Raw genomic sequence first — 15,632 nt, 5'->3', positions numbered from 1 at the left:
TCAATGCTGAGTTCATCCATAACATCTGAGTCCATCACTGTTGCTTCAGGGAATTCCCCAGTGGCGACTCCGCCCTCACCTGGACGTCCGGAACCACACCGATACCCGTCCACCCTCTGTAAGGTTCTAGACTGGTTTCTCACCATCCACAAACCCACCCTTATCATCGGAGACTCCAACTTATCACGCATCCCCACCTTCAAACACCCCACCATACAAATCGACAGTTTCCCCGGCGCCACGTTTCACCACATTACCTGTATATTAAAGAAACTCCCACCACAACCCACCCCCCACACCGTCATCATTTCGGCTGGCCTCAACAACTAACTTCAGGAGCAGATGCCAACCACCACCTGGAAACAACTGCAGCAGTTGTTGAGGACAGCCGAATTCACCTTCCCCTTAGCCACCATTTATATTCCCGTGGTCAATTTCTCCCCCCAATTACCCCCCGCAGACAAAATCTCCTCAAACAACTCAACCCAACAATTAGCAATGTCCGTTTCGACCGGCACTCAGCCCCTCACTTTTTCAGGTTGTGGACTCGGACCCTGTTCACTGGACCCCCCAAACCGCTTACACCATTTTTCAGTACTGGTGCAACCAGTTAAACTTGTAACAGGGGGTAACAGTGCAGCCACGACCCCCAATCTCTCCAACTCACACTCCAATGTTCTCAATCTTTGTTCTACTTTCCAACTCACGCCCGAAATTCAACATTTACTGTAGAAGGGACTTACCTTCATTCCCACTCCACCCCCTCCCTCCCGACCGGACATCCGAGGGGACCTCCACCTATTTCATAGACGCCTCTTCCTAATGGATCACTTTGGAACATCAAACATGCAGGAACCGGTGCCGTTCGTTGGGCCTTCCAGGTGGGAACCGAACCCGGACTTGGCGTCCCCAGACCTCCGTGACCTGGTGGACACCAACCTCCACTCCCTCAGCCGCTGGCGTCCGCACACTCCAACCACTCCTAACATCACCCCGTCACAACAGCAAATCATCAAACAATTATCAACAAGCACACACATAGTCATCAAACCAGCGGACAAAGGCGGCCAAATAGTACTACAAGACCTCAATAACTACATCCTGGAAGCAAACCACCAACTCAACAATCCAAATTATTATAAAAAATTGGAAACATCATTACAACCAGAAACACAAACAATCATCCAACATATAATATCAGATCTTTACACCAAAAAATACATCACATACAAACAAAAGACCTACCTGGACGGCCCAGACGAACCCCGACTGCGCCTCTTCTATTTACTTCCCAAAATACACAAACCGCCCCAAACCTGGACGGTCCCCTCGGTGGTCCCAGTAGGGAGACCCATCGTTAGTGATTGCGGGTCCGAGTCCCAACACATAGCAGAATATAGACCACTACATCAACCCCCTCTCCCACCTGCACCCCAGCTATATCAAGGACACCTATACCTCTGTTCACCGTCTGTCTTCTGTTCAGGTCCCGCCCCACACACTCCTCTTCTCAATAGACATTGACTCGCTATACGCCGCAATCAAGAACATCTTCCTCCGTCACCCCGACCCCTCCCAACCTGACTCCGCCATACTACAACTAGTAGAAATAACCCTTCACCCGGAATGATTTCTTCTTCAATAACCAGCACTACCTCCAGGTCTGTGGCTGTGCGATGGGAAGGAAATACTCCCCCTCATACGCCGACATTTACCTGGCCAAGTGGGAGGAGTCCGCTCTCCGCAACTGCCCCCACCAGCCCCTTCCCAATGTCAGATATCTGGATGACATGTTTGGTCTGTGGGACAGATCAGAGGCAGAGTTCTTAAAGTTTATTCATATCCTCAACTCCCACCACCCCAAAATAACTCAAAACCCATCCCAAAGCAATAGAATTTTTAGACACCACAGTATTTTTTCAAGAACACAACCACAAAATTAAAAAACTGACCACAAAAGTTTATTTTAAAGAGACGGACCGACATGCCCTCCTTTTTAAATCGTCGTACCACCCAAAGCACACTTTCAAGGGGGTAATTAAATCACAACTAATCCGCTTCCACAGGATTTGCACCTACCTGAAGGATGTTGAGGAGGCGATGAAAATTGTATTCAGTGCACTTCGGCTGTGGGGGTATTCGAGGCGCTTCCTTAGGAGTATTAAGACGGAGGTTAATACGGCACCCCCTCGAACTAGCACCCCTACCCCAGTTAGTATAGATACTAACCCATTTCTCATCCCACTGGTCACCACATACGCTCAGTCCACCCAACCCCTCCTCAACACCATACGTCATAATTTCAGACACTTACAGTCTACCCACCCGTCCCTGGGTGGCTGCCATCTGATCTCCGCCTACAGGAGGAATAAAAACCTCAAAGACCTCCTGGTCCACGCAACCTTGAAACCAGTCACTCCTGGGGAGGCGTCTTGAACCCGGGAGATACATTTTATCAATACCCGCTACATTTTCAACCCCATAAGTCGGGCGGGTTTTAACCTCTGGAAGGCCCCCACACCTGGCACCTCGAACGCCATTTATGCCATCAGACGTCAGGCCTGCCAGAAACTGTACATCAGGGAAACCAAAAACGCCATATTTTTACGCATTAAACACTTTTATATTATGAAAAGCGGAGCAGGAAATAACATCTTATACAATCATTTTAAAACTCATGGACCACACAATGTTCAGAGCCTGGGGATCGAGAGCGACAGCCACTGGTCCCTCACACAATGACGCGCAGCAGAGAGACGTTGGATCGCTAAACTGGACACGATCGATCCCCATGGCCTGAACGAAAAATTCAATTGAAAAACAGTTTTTATTTTATTCCACTTTTACTCTATTTTTAGGTCCCACAATATTTTAACACTCAATCAAATTTTCCTCTCCATCCCAAAACCAGACCCAATTCCCTTTTTAACCCTAACCCCTAACCCTAACCATAACCCTTCTTTTTCCATTAACCCCCCCCATCCCCCCCTTTTTTTTTAATTTCCATGTTTAGTCCATATACACCTTATTTACTTTTATTGTTAATGTTATCAATTTAAGTTTATTTATTTTATTTATTAAAATTTAAGCCTACAGAAATATAAAGAATGAAACCACTTATATTTGATGTTTTGCATGCAATTTTAATATACATTAACAATACTAATAAGTGTTTGGGGATGACCTTTGCTTGTTTTCATAATGTCTCCCTTTTTATTTCTGAAATTATTTTACCAACAATATTTTTCTATTCGATTTATATTTCTGTTTTAGGCACCTTCCCCTTATTTCAAAAAAATAAAGGAATTTAAGTTACTTTTTAGGACTTTTCCATTTATCCTTTATTTATTCTTATATTTGGAGATAGTATGGACTCATTCATTCATTGTCCAACCCGCTTAATCCGCTAACGCAGGTCGCGGGGTAGCCAGTGCCAATCCTGGCAGTCTCAGGGCGTGAGGCGGGGGACACTCCGGGCACGACGCCAGTGTACCGCGGAGCCACATACAAACAAACATACATTCACACACACACTCTATACACACAAATTGACTATGGTCAATTTGGGACCGGCCAATTAACCTGAAGCGCATGCTTTTGGAGGTGGGAGGAAGCCGGAGAACCCGGAGAGAACCCACGCAGACACGGGGAGAGCATGCGAACTCCGCACAGAGCGGGACTCAAACCCGGGTCCGCCGTGTTGTGAGGCAGCAGCGCTAACCACTGCGCCACCGTGCCGCCCCGTATGGACTATTTTTCTTTATTTCATATTCATTGCCTCTTTAGATAAATGTAATAATAAACAATAAAATAAATAGAAATCATGAATATATTTAATTTCATAAAATTATTTTTTTGAATGAATTAAGTCAATTTCAAATGTCAATCGCCCCTTTGGTTCAGAACAACCAACAAGTTGATTATGAATCTTACCCTGACTGAGTGAATCCCTTATTTTATTAATACAAACTCCTTTCTTTAAAATTATTACTTTTGTCTTTAACTGCATGTTTCATTTTACTTATTTATTGTACATATTTTAATAACATAGCACTTAACTAAAATACTTATCATTATTATTCAGATCATATTTTAAATTGTTCTTTTACCAGAAGGGGCCCTAAAATTTCTATTAAGGTTATTTCTATTTGTATGTATATAAATATATAAATACATTTCTTTCTTTTTTTTCTTTCCAGCTGCTTCTTTCCCTAAACTCAAACACCCATCCCCCCCCCTCTTTCCCTAAACCCTAACCCCTGATTTTTCTAACCCTAACCCCCCCACCCCCCACCCCTAATCTGCCAATTCCAAAACTTTCCTTTTCTTTCCCCTCATCCCAACCCCTCTGAATTGGATTAGCTATTTCCCCATTGTTAGCAGGCCCCAGAATGGTGTAGAGGTAATATCGGTACCTTACAACTTGAGATCGAGAGTTCAAACCCCAACTGGACCACATCTCCTTAAAACATCCTTTTAACCAAAGTTTACCTTATATCTGCATCTCCCCACAGGCACCACCAAGAAGCCATAGCTCAATGCCTTAAACACAAGCTTCACAGTCAGGGGAGCAGGATTCAAGTCCTGCTCTCTACGTACCACATCACCTCATCATCCTTCCCGAACATCTGTAGCATGTTTTTATTGTGGACCTCAATAACTATTATTTTATTCCAATATGTTTTTAACTCTTACCTGCTTTGTTTTCTTTTTAGAAGAGTGCTTTTTAAATTTTAAAATCCATTTACCTCACTTCCCCCAGTTTTTCCTCATTCCCCTAACTTATTTTCCCTTCCCTAATTTTAATTGATTCTAATTGATTTTAACTCCTGTTTTAATTCACGGCATTTTAAGGTGACCCCACTCCCGGGCCCCATGTGCCAGTGCACTTCGTAGTTCTTTCAAGGAACTACGTATCTTACTGTACCTAACCCTTAATCCTAACTCTAAGCCTAAACCCTAACCCTAACCCCTAACCCTAACCCTAGGGTTAGGGTTAGGGGTTAGGGTTAAAGAGGGAGTTGGGTCTGGTTTGGGATGGCGAGAAGAATTTGAGTGTTAAAATATTGTAGGACCTAAAAACAGAGTAAAAGTGGAATAAAATAAAAACTTTTTCAATTGAATTTTTCGTTCAGGCCATGGGGATCGATCGTGTCCAGTTTAGCGATCCGACGTCTCTCTGCTGTGCGTCGTTGTGTGAGGGACCAGCGGCTGTCGCTCTCGATCCCCAGGCTCTGAACATTGTGTGGTCCATGAGTTTTAAAATGATTGTATAAGATGTTATTTCCTGCTCCGCTTTTCATAATATAAAAGTGTTTAATGCGTAAAAATATGGCATTTTTGGTTTCCCCGATGTACAGTTTCTGGCAGGCCTGACGTCTGATGGCGTAAATGGCGTTCAAGGTGCCAGGTGTGGGGGCTTGCCAGTGGTTGGAACCAGCCCGACTGAATGGGTTAAAAATATAGCGGGTTTGGATAAAATGTATCTCCCGGGCTCGAGACGCTTCCCTAGGAGTTACCGGTTTGAGGGCTGCGTGGACCAGGAGGTCTTTGAGATTTTTGTTCCTCCTGTAGGCGGAGATCAGACAGCAGCCCCCCAGGGATGGGTGGGTGGAGTGCAGGTGGGAGAAGTTGTGACGGATGGTGCTGAGGAGGGGTTGCGTGGACTGCGAATATGTAGTGACCAGGGGGATGGAAAATTGATTGGTTTCTGTGCTGACCGGGGTGGGAGTGCTAGTTCGAGGGGGGGCTGCAATAACCTCCGCCTTAATACTCCTAAGGAAGCGCCTCGAATACCCCCGCGGCCGAAGTGCACTGAATAAAACTTTTGTTGCCTCCTCCACATCCTTCAGGTAGGTGCAGATCCTGTGGAAGCGGATTAGTTGCGACTTGATTACCCCCTTGAAAGTGTGCCTCGGGTGGTAAGAAGCTTTAAAAAGGAGGGCATGTCGGTCTGTCTCTTTAAAATAAACTTTTGTGGCCAGTTTCTTATGTTTTCGATTATGTTCATGAAAAAAAACGGTGAGGTAAAAAGTGAGGGGTCGAGTTCGGGTAAAAATGTGCATTTACTGATAATCGTTTGATTCAATTTCTTGATCAGAGTTTGTTTACGGGTGGATAATTGGTCTGAGAAATTAATTACAGGAATATAAATTTGGCAGAGGGGAAGGTGGATTCGGCTGTCCTTAACAACTGCTGCAGCTGTTTCCAGCTGGTCAGTGGGACCTGCTCCTGAAGGCAGTTGTTAAGGCCAGTCGAAATGATGACGTGTGGGGGGTTTGCGAACCGTGAGGGACCAGTCTAAGATTTTGCGGAAAGTGGTGGGGTGTCGGTGAGGTTCCGGACATACAGTCAACGTACAAACTGATGGAGTTCAGAGATGGAGGCCTGGATGACAGCGTCGTAGTGGTCGTGTAATATTTGTAAATTTGCTTTGAGCCAATTTATTGTTATCCCTGATTTTATTGGACGTTGTGTTGTTGGGTGAGGATGGTTTTATGAATTGGGATAGATTTGTAACCTTTTTTTTTCATGCCGGGTGGTCATGTCCCCCTCTCCACGTGAGAATCTAGGATTTCTAGATGGTGGATGACTTGTAAAATTTTAAAATACAATTTGGTCTGCGGGACAGAAACGGAGGCAGAAGAACGGTTGGAGGTGGGAGTGGGGGTGGGTGCCGCATCGGAGCATGGGTGGTTTGCTTTGGCAGAAGTAGCCTTATTGGTGTGGTCCTCCGGTGCGGCTGCCAGGACTGCAAACCGGATTGAGAGGCGGACCGACATGTTGATTCCTCTCTGGATAAAACCGGGTCTAAAAGGATAAAATGAAGCACAAACAAAGAGGGCAGAAGCACTGGGTCTGCACCTGATTTAGACAATATAAAAAATGTTTTTGGTTAAAATAGATAAAACCAAAATTAAATTACTAAAAAATTAAGATTTAAAAGGGTTCAACTTTAAAGGCATTATTAAAAGAAATTGAATGAATAAGAACAAACAACAGCGAAAAAACCATATAAAAGCGGACTCGTTATAAAATAAATTAAAATAAATAAAAATAATAAAATTTAAAGTTTAAAAAGCTAAACTTTTTAAAAACTAATTAAGAAAGTACATAAGAGCCAATAAGGGTAAGAAAACAATGTAAAAGTGGGCTGGTTATAAAATGGACTAAAATCAATTGGTAAAAAATAAAAAATATTAAAGCATAAAAGGTTTTTAAATGATAAACAAGATTGAGGGAGGCGACGAAATGGGGAAGCTTAAAAATACCAAATGTTAAACCAAATTCAGCGGGTTTAAACAAAGTGGAACAAACGAGGGAGTGATAAAGAGGGGGGAGGCTAATTAAGGGAAAGGAGAGAGAGGGAAGGGTAAGAGGAGGGAGGGTAGAGGTTTTTTTGTGCTATTTTAAAAGATGGGAAAAGGGGAATGGGGGGATAAAAACGACCAGTTCAAACTCACAGTTAAAATGTCTTTGTGGTGTTTAAAAACCACGTGGACTCAGGCCTTCTGTTTCAGACCGGGTGGGGCTTGAAGTTTCCACCAGGTGTGGAGCAGGCTTGCGGCGGCGTTGATGGTAAGGAGGGTGAGGTGCAATCTTCAGTGTGCACACTCTTTGTGACAGAAGTTAAGAATTACCCACCTGTCTGGGGTTCTGGCCGCTCTGCGGTGTGACGGTTCCTTGAAGGTCCTTGTATGCTGGGTCTGTTCAGTGAATAAGTGAGTAAAAGCTGAATAAAACATTAAAATCCCTGCCTAGTTAAAACAATCCAATTATAAAATGAATTAAAACCAATTTAAAAAGCACACAATGGGAGGCCTCAACGTTTCGCCCAATAAAGGCTTCATCAGGAGGAAGATGACTCTGGAAGCAGGAAACAGGAAACAGGAAGTCTTTTATTGAGGGTGGAGAGGTCAAAGGTCCATGTGATCACTATCCATTGGCTGAAACAGATTCAAAAGGTTACTTCCTGGTAAAAATTGTAAAAAAAAAAAAAGAAAGAGGATTCTCTCATTGCTTCCTGAAGGGGAAGTGGGCAGGAAGAGGGAGGGTGGGAGAGTGGGAGGGGTAAGGAGGGTAAGGAAGTATGAAAAAAATGGAAAGGGGGTGGGGAAAAGGAATTCAATTTAAAAAAAAGGGGGGGGGGGGTTTAAAATTAAATGATCATACATCATTAGGGATGGGGGAGGGAAGGAGGGCAGGGGGTTAAAAGTTAAAATTGATAATGCAAATATTTAATAATAGAAGGCTGATACTCTTAATAATAAAATTACTGAAATCGGATTGGGGTCCACAGGGCACTGGCTGGGTTAGGTACAGTAAAATATGTAGTTCCTTAAAAGGAACTACAAAGTGCACTGGCACATGGGGCCCGAGAGTAGGGTCACCTTAAAATGCCATGAATTAAATTAGGAGTTAAAAAGGATTAAAATCAATTAGAATCAATTAAAATTAGGGGAAGGGAAAAGAAAAGTTAGGGGAATTAGGAAAAACTGGGGGAAGTGAGGTAAAAAGGATGATAAAATTTAAAAAGCACTCCTGTAGAAAGAAAACGGAGCAGGGAAGAGCTGAAAAAAATATTGGAATAGAATAATAGTTAATAAGGTCCACAATAAAAACACGCTACAGATGTTCAGGGAGGATGATGAGGTGATGTGGTACGTAGAGAGCAGGCCTTGAACCCTGCTCCCCTGACTGCTAAGCTTGTGTTTAAAGCATTGAGCTATTGCTTCTTGGTGGTGCCTGTGGGGAGATGCAGATATAAGGAAAACTTTGGTTAAAAGAATTTTTAAAAGAGATGTGGTACGGTTGGGCTTTGAACCCTCTATGTCAAGTTGAAGGAAACTGATATTACCTCTACACCATTCTGGGGGTACACTGACAATGGGAAAATATCTAAACCACTCATAATTTATAATTCATTTATTGTTTATTATTATTACACTTATCTAAAGAGGCAATGAATATGAAGTGAAGAAAAATAGTCCATATTATCTATAAATATAAGAATAAATAAAGGATAAATAGAAAGCTCTTAAAAATGTCTTAAATTCCTTTATTTTTTTGAAATAAGGGGAAGGTGCCTTAAACAGAAAAAATAGAAAAATATTGTTGGTTAAATAATTTCAGAAATAAAAAGGGAGGCATTATAAAACAAGAAAAGGTCATCTCCAAACACTTATTGTATTTTTACTACATAATAAAATTGCAAGCAAAACATCAAATATAAGAGATTTCATTCTTTATATTTCTGTAGGCTTAAATTTTAATAAATAAAGTAAATAAAATAAATTGATAACATTAAAAATAAAATTAAATAAGGTGAAAATGGACTCAACATGGAAATTAAAGGAAAAAGAAGGATGGGGGGAGTTTAATGGGGAAAGAAGGGTTAGGATTTAGGATAGGGTTAGGGTTTGGGGTTAGGGCTAGGGTTTGGGTTAGATTTTCGGGTTAGGGTTAGGGGTTGGGGTTTGGTTTTGGGGTTAGGGTTAAGGTTAGGGTTAGGGTTAAAGGCTTAGGGTTAAGGGTTAAGGGTTAGGGTTAGGGTTTGTTTTGTTTTTGTTTTGTTTTTGTTTTTTTTGGGGGGGGGGACGACATATGACACGATCGCTGTCTTCATGCGTGAATCCGAACAACGATGACTGCACTTGCCGCTGTTTACTGTCTAAGAGCTGCGGGGGGAGCACAGCCAGCCCCCCCAGCCAGCAGAAAAGATGTAAAAAAAAAATTGTCCGTGGTCAGTGTGTGGCCCTGGAGCGATTCAGTGAGCTCAAGTGCCACACGCATGGCAAGTGCCTGACGCAGATGTAACATATGTGTATATTAACAAATTAACAATATCAAATTGGGCTTTCTCAGAAGATGTGGTTCGGCTCTAGGAGTGGAGAGAGGAAAAGACTGAGACAGAGGTTTGACTTTGGTACCATATATTTAAAAATAAAAATTGTAGAACACAAAGAATGGCTATTCTCACAAAGGAAAAACAAATGACATTTCTAACTTAAATTAGCCTCAAGGAAAACAAAACAAAATCAATGCCGTCAAATGCATACATTCAAGTAATACATTCAAATCTGAAGTCCAATGAGCCCGCTTAATTGGGTCTCAGTCCATGTGCGCATTACGCACAACAAAAGTTCAGGTTGTCCACAACACGGGGTTGTACCAGTGTTGACTCGAGCAGGATCTCCAGAGGGGTAGTGTGCAAAGTGAGGGAAGGGAATGTGTGAATGTGAGTGTGGGACAGACCGCAAAATTCAGTTCACCAGGATTTTGCTTTCCAAGTTCTTTCTTTTCTTAGCTCGCCATCCAAACCTGGCCTGAATAAAAAAGGAACAGGACCAGTTTCAGCTCGATGTACACCAAATATATATATACACAGTATATATATATCAATCAATTAATCAAAATCAATAAATAATGCAGTTTGCATCACAATACTGTACAATATTTACTTTGTTCTTTTTTAAAGTGTATAACCAAAGATACTTAAATACACACATTCGGAGAAACGGGCATAGTTACGCTCGCTAACCCCATTGTATGCATACAGCCTAAAAGCTAACTTAGCGCAGCTCACCGGTTCCGCCGTTTCACGAATGTAGTCGCGCTGCAGTTGGCTCTCACAAGTTGACATTCAGGCAATACGTCAAAAACCTTTCAAGTGTTGTCACCGTGAAATGAAAACTATGAATTCGGCGTCCGTCTCCTCACGGCCCCTCTCGCATCACCCGACTCACTTCCTGGGACGCCGTTTTATGGGCACCGATAGGCTGCGTGGGGTCATGTGACGCCCCGACGGTCGCTAGGAGACGACTAGAAACGCCAAATAGATTGTTTCTTCACCTGGGTTACACCGACCTCCCCGTATAAACCTGGAGCCTCCACGCGTAAGAGGTCTGGACATCACACAAAGCCCAGATTTTGAGTCCGTACTTGGCTGGTTTGGAAGGCATGTATTGTTTGAATGAACAACGGCCCCTAAAAGGGACCATTTATCTTTTGATCCAGCAAATTTTGCTGGATCAAAAGAAGCCTCCGCTCACCTATTGGATGAATGGAAATACATATTTTTGCAGGTGTATAAACACAGACCTGCAAAACAAATCATGTCCTTTTTCATGTCCTTCTGTCACACCAACTACCTTTCATGAAGGTAGTTGTTGTGAATGAAGGAATGAAAATAAGAACAGGAGGAGTAAACAGGAGGAGTAAACACAGACGGTGGGTCTGTGTCTGTGCTGTGGGGTCAATGTGGGGACAGTGACTTGCTGCAGACAATGAAGATCATGTTGCATTATAACATGTCAGCATTATTGTAAATAGTAATATATATAATATGCATATATAATATATTAATATATATATATAATGCCTATAGCATATAAAAAATATGTGTTTATAATGGGAGTCAATGAGACCATTTTTGTACCAATTAGTTCCTGTGTGTACACGGCGACAATCTACTATTCTATACACTTCCAATGACAGGCATTAAGGAATTTAGAAAATAAAGTTGAAAGAAAATGACTGGCAAAATTTAATATATTTAGCCTTTTAATTGACTGATTTATTGGGAAAGAAAAACATAAAAACAACAAAAATGTCACTTTTGGTACCAATCAGTCCCCAAGGGTTAAGGTGTAGGGTCAGGGTTAAGTTTAGGGTTAGGTTTGGAGTTAGGGGTTAGGGTAAGGGTTATGGTTAGGGTTATGGTTAGGGCAGGGGTGGTTAGGTTTAGGGTTAGGGGGTTAGGGTTATGTTTAGGTTAGGGTTAGGGTTTAGGGTTAGGAATAGGAATAGGATTAAGGTTTAGGGGTAGGGTTTGGTTTTTGGGGTTAGGGGTTAAGGTTAGGGGTTATGGTTAGGATTTGGGGTTAAGGTTTCGTTTTGGGGTTAGGGTTAGGTTTAAGGTTAGGGTTAGGGTAAGTTAGGGTTAGGGTTTCGTGTTAGGTTAAGAATAGGGTTAGGGTTTAGGGTTAGGGTTAGGGCTATGGTTAGGGATAAGGGGTTAGGTTATGGTTAGGAATAGGGTTAAGGTTTAAGGTTAGGGTTAGGGAGTTAGGGTTAGAGGGTTAAGGTTAAGGTTAGGGATTAGGTTAGGGGTTAGGGTTAGGGTTTAGGGTTAGGGTTAGTGTTTAGCATTAGGGGTTAGGGTTAGGGGTTAGGGTTTGTAGTTAGGGTTATGGTTTAGGGATAGGGTTAAGACAGGCTCTGGGTGGTCAGGAGGTGCTTCCAGATGACTGGACAATTACAGCTAATGCGATCAGGGACACAGGTAGAAGAGTACTCGGTGTACCATCTGGAAGGAAAGTAGATAAGGAGACTTGGTGGTGGAATGAGGAGGTACATGAGTGTATACAGAGAAAGAGGTTAGCTAAGAAGAAGTGGCTAACCTCTTCTTCAGTCCTTCTTGAGAGGACTGAGGAGAGTAGACAGGAGTACAGGGAGTTGCAGCGTAATGCGAAGGTAGAGGTGACAAAGGCCAAACAAGAAGCTTTTGATGACTTGTATGCTAGGTTGGACAGTAAGGAGGGAGAGACTGATCTATACCGGTTGGCAAGACAGAGATGGGAAGGACGTGCAGCAGGATAGGGTGATTAAGGATAGGGATGGAAGTCTATTGACAGGTGCCAGTAGTGTGATGGGAAGATGGAAAGAGTACTTTGAAGAGTTGATGAAGAAGGAAAATGAGAGAGAACAAAGACTAGAAGATGTGGCTGTTGTGGACCAGGAAGTAGCAAAGATTAGTCAGGATGAAGTGAGGAGGGCATTGAAGAGGATGAAGAGTGGAAAGGCAGTCATGCCTATCCCAGCTGGCTTAGGGCATTAAGGCTCGGGAAACTCCAGGTGCGACGCCAGTACACCGTGGAGCTACAGAGGCATACAAACGCACACACACAAACACACTCCTACGGGCAATTTGTATGTGGGAGAGAGCCGGAGAACCCAGAGAGAACCCATGCAGATACGGGGAGAAAATGTTAACTCCGTACAGAGCGGGACTCGAACCCGACACCGCCTTGTTGTGCGGTGACAGCGCTACCCACTGTGCCAATGTGCCGCCCCACGCTTGAATATCATCTTCGTGAAGTTTACAAATGTGGTTTTACAGGATGGAAATCTGATCAGAGGCCACCTCAGTGCTCCCTGAGCCCACATATTAAATTACATTAGTGTAAATTGTATTAATAGTATTATGTAAATTTTATTTTAGTAGTTGTTTTTTTAGATATTCCAATCTGCAGTCCTTGGAATTCATTGTCATCTTGAAAAATTGGAACTTCTCTCACAACAAATCGAGACGAGAGGGGATTCCTCTCTTGTTTCTGCAGATTGTAGCTTCAGACGAGACCATATGTTGTAGATTCATACATTAGTTAAAAACCACAACATTCTTGCGTCGCCACTACACAAACATCACAGTCTGTATTCATTCGTCACCATCATTTTCTTTGCGCTCACACTTCACATGTTGTGTCTTTTCATCCATTATTGATTGCAACAGAAGCTTTTTGTTCTGGCGCTGCATCGGCTGATAAAAGTCTGTTGGCAGCTTACAGATTGATGCAGGCATGAAAACACAATGTTTTCGCAGCAGCAAGTTTGAATGAAACACACGTCTTGCTCAAACAGAAAGATAAAATATCTCAATTAAATATCACAGAATAAAATACATTTTCTTTTATGAACCACATACATAATTTTTGTATTGTTGCATAAATATTTTATTTCAAGTTATGACACAAATATTTGGATTTATTTTAATTAGTGATGGGAGGACTGTTAGAGTGAACTATAGGGATCAAAAACACCGGACAGTGGTAACACACTGGTAATATTTGCATTATTTTCATGCCTTTTCTAATTCTTTCTTTGAACCATGGAGAGAATTTGATGGTTCCTGATGAGATGCTGTGTGCTCAGATTCTTTCTTCTGCTACATCGTTATGTCCAGTCCCTTTGCACGAGCGGGTCATGTTTTTACAGTCCAACATTTTCCGCTAGTTCAATATAGTCCAAGAAGTAGACAGCAGAATCCATCATTCTGAAGAAATCCTTTGTGGTTTTAAATAAGAACTGGATTATATGAGACATGACCTAACTCTCAATGTAACAAAAGACATTTAGATATTGGAAGTTTTCATTCTCTCAGAAAAGGTAGTTGAGGCAATTAAAGACGAGATGGTTTGTTTACTGCTAGGGTTAAAAGCTGTGGTAGATCTGGTCTTGCATGATACCACCATAGGTGCTCACAACTGTGGTAAGTTCTTCAAAAAAGTTCCTGCAGGAGAGACAAACATTCAAATAGAAATCCAGGACTTTTTAATTCATGACTACATTTTGAAGCTCTTACTTTGCCTTCTCCTCTATCTTGAAGCCCTTGATGCTGTTGATGTAATCGGTGGCCGTGTCGACAGCATTGTCATAGTAAGACCTGATATAATTTGTGAATGACGTCAAGAGCCCCTCCTCTTCCTCGACTTGCCTTGATATGCGGAAGCATTCAGTGTCTGCACAGAACAGGTAAGAAGGGTCAAAGGTTACATTTAATTGAGACAAAAAAAATAAAGAATCTTGCATACGCATTTTATCCTCTCGTCTTTGGGGAATGTACGTACTGAGAGCGAGCAGTGCAAACAGCACAGTAATGACCAGCAGTTTATTCATAGTGTCACTCCAATCTGGAAGAAACATAGGAGACATTTAAAGCTTACCTCACTTTATCCACGAGAGGGAGACATTGTCACGTTTCTCGACACACATCAGCAGAGATTTGTGTCGATAATAACTGACTGCCTGTACATCAATTATTCTCAACTAATCAAGAATTAATTTTTTTTAATCTCTATTCTGATGAACATACAACGCGAATCTCAAAATCTCAGTTTCTGTCAAAATATTCATTCATCCATTAATTTTCGTGTACAGCCGCTTGTCTATTTCGCAGGTCACAGGTTACACTGGAGCCAATCTCAGCCAGCTATGGATGATAGGTAGGGTACACCCCAGGATGACATGTCAGCTCATTGCGGGGCCAAATTAAAGAAAAACAAACACCCATGCTCACACATACCTACAGAAAATGTGTGATCAATTCACTTAAGCAGCATGTTTTTGGAGTTGGGAGGAAGCTAGAGAACCCAGAGAGAACCCACACAGACACGGGATGAACTTAGTCAGAAGTTGGAAGTAATTGAAATGAAAATGTAAGTACTTACTGTGTTCCTCTTCAGAAATGACTGTGATGAAGAACACAGAGATTTGCCCAGCCTGTTTATATAGGACAGATGTGTGGACTTGTCGCTCTCAGAGCCAAAGTGCACCTCAGGGTAGATAAACCTGTACTGTTGTCAGACGTGTCATTGTGGGACCATGTCTGTTTTTCTCTCCTTCAATCAAATAAACATAGCGACCATTTAGTTAAACACCAGGACACAAATAAATCCTCCAACAGAGACTTTAAACAAAAGTACTGTCCTCTTAAGAGTGACCTGATTTAACAGACACAGGAACTGAGGTGGCCCTCGTGTTGAAACTTTTCACTCATCTAATTTAGACTCCACCATCGACAATTATTTCACATTAATGAGATTTGCATTAGTGCATCAAACTGTAATGCCTTG

The 15,632-nt window shown here is 42.2% G+C and overlaps 1 protein-coding gene across 1 annotated transcript; it reads right to left on the bottom strand.

Annotated features, from left to right (window-relative positions):
• Window positions 1-13,693: 13,693 nt before the first annotated feature.
• apoc2 (apolipoprotein C-II) lies at window positions 13,694-15,321 on the bottom strand. Its single transcript, XM_068324393.1, has 4 exons — window positions 15,228-15,321; window positions 14,628-14,690; window positions 14,363-14,519; window positions 13,694-14,290 (listed from the first exon to the last, which is right to left on the bottom strand). The coding sequence occupies exons 2-4, from the start codon at window positions 14,674-14,676 to the stop codon at window positions 14,212-14,214; spliced, it is 285 nt and encodes a 94-aa protein (XP_068180494.1). The 5' UTR covers window positions 14,677-14,690; window positions 15,228-15,321; the 3' UTR covers window positions 13,694-14,211.
• Window positions 15,322-15,632: the final 311 nt, after the last annotated feature.

This window comes from Antennarius striatus, chromosome 9 (assembly GCF_040054535.1).
Source record: "Antennarius striatus isolate MH-2024 chromosome 9, ASM4005453v1, whole genome shotgun sequence".
Classification (NCBI taxonomy): domain Eukaryota; kingdom Metazoa; phylum Chordata; class Actinopteri; order Lophiiformes; family Antennariidae; genus Antennarius; species Antennarius striatus.
This window is presented reverse-complemented; position numbering and strand designations above follow the sequence as displayed.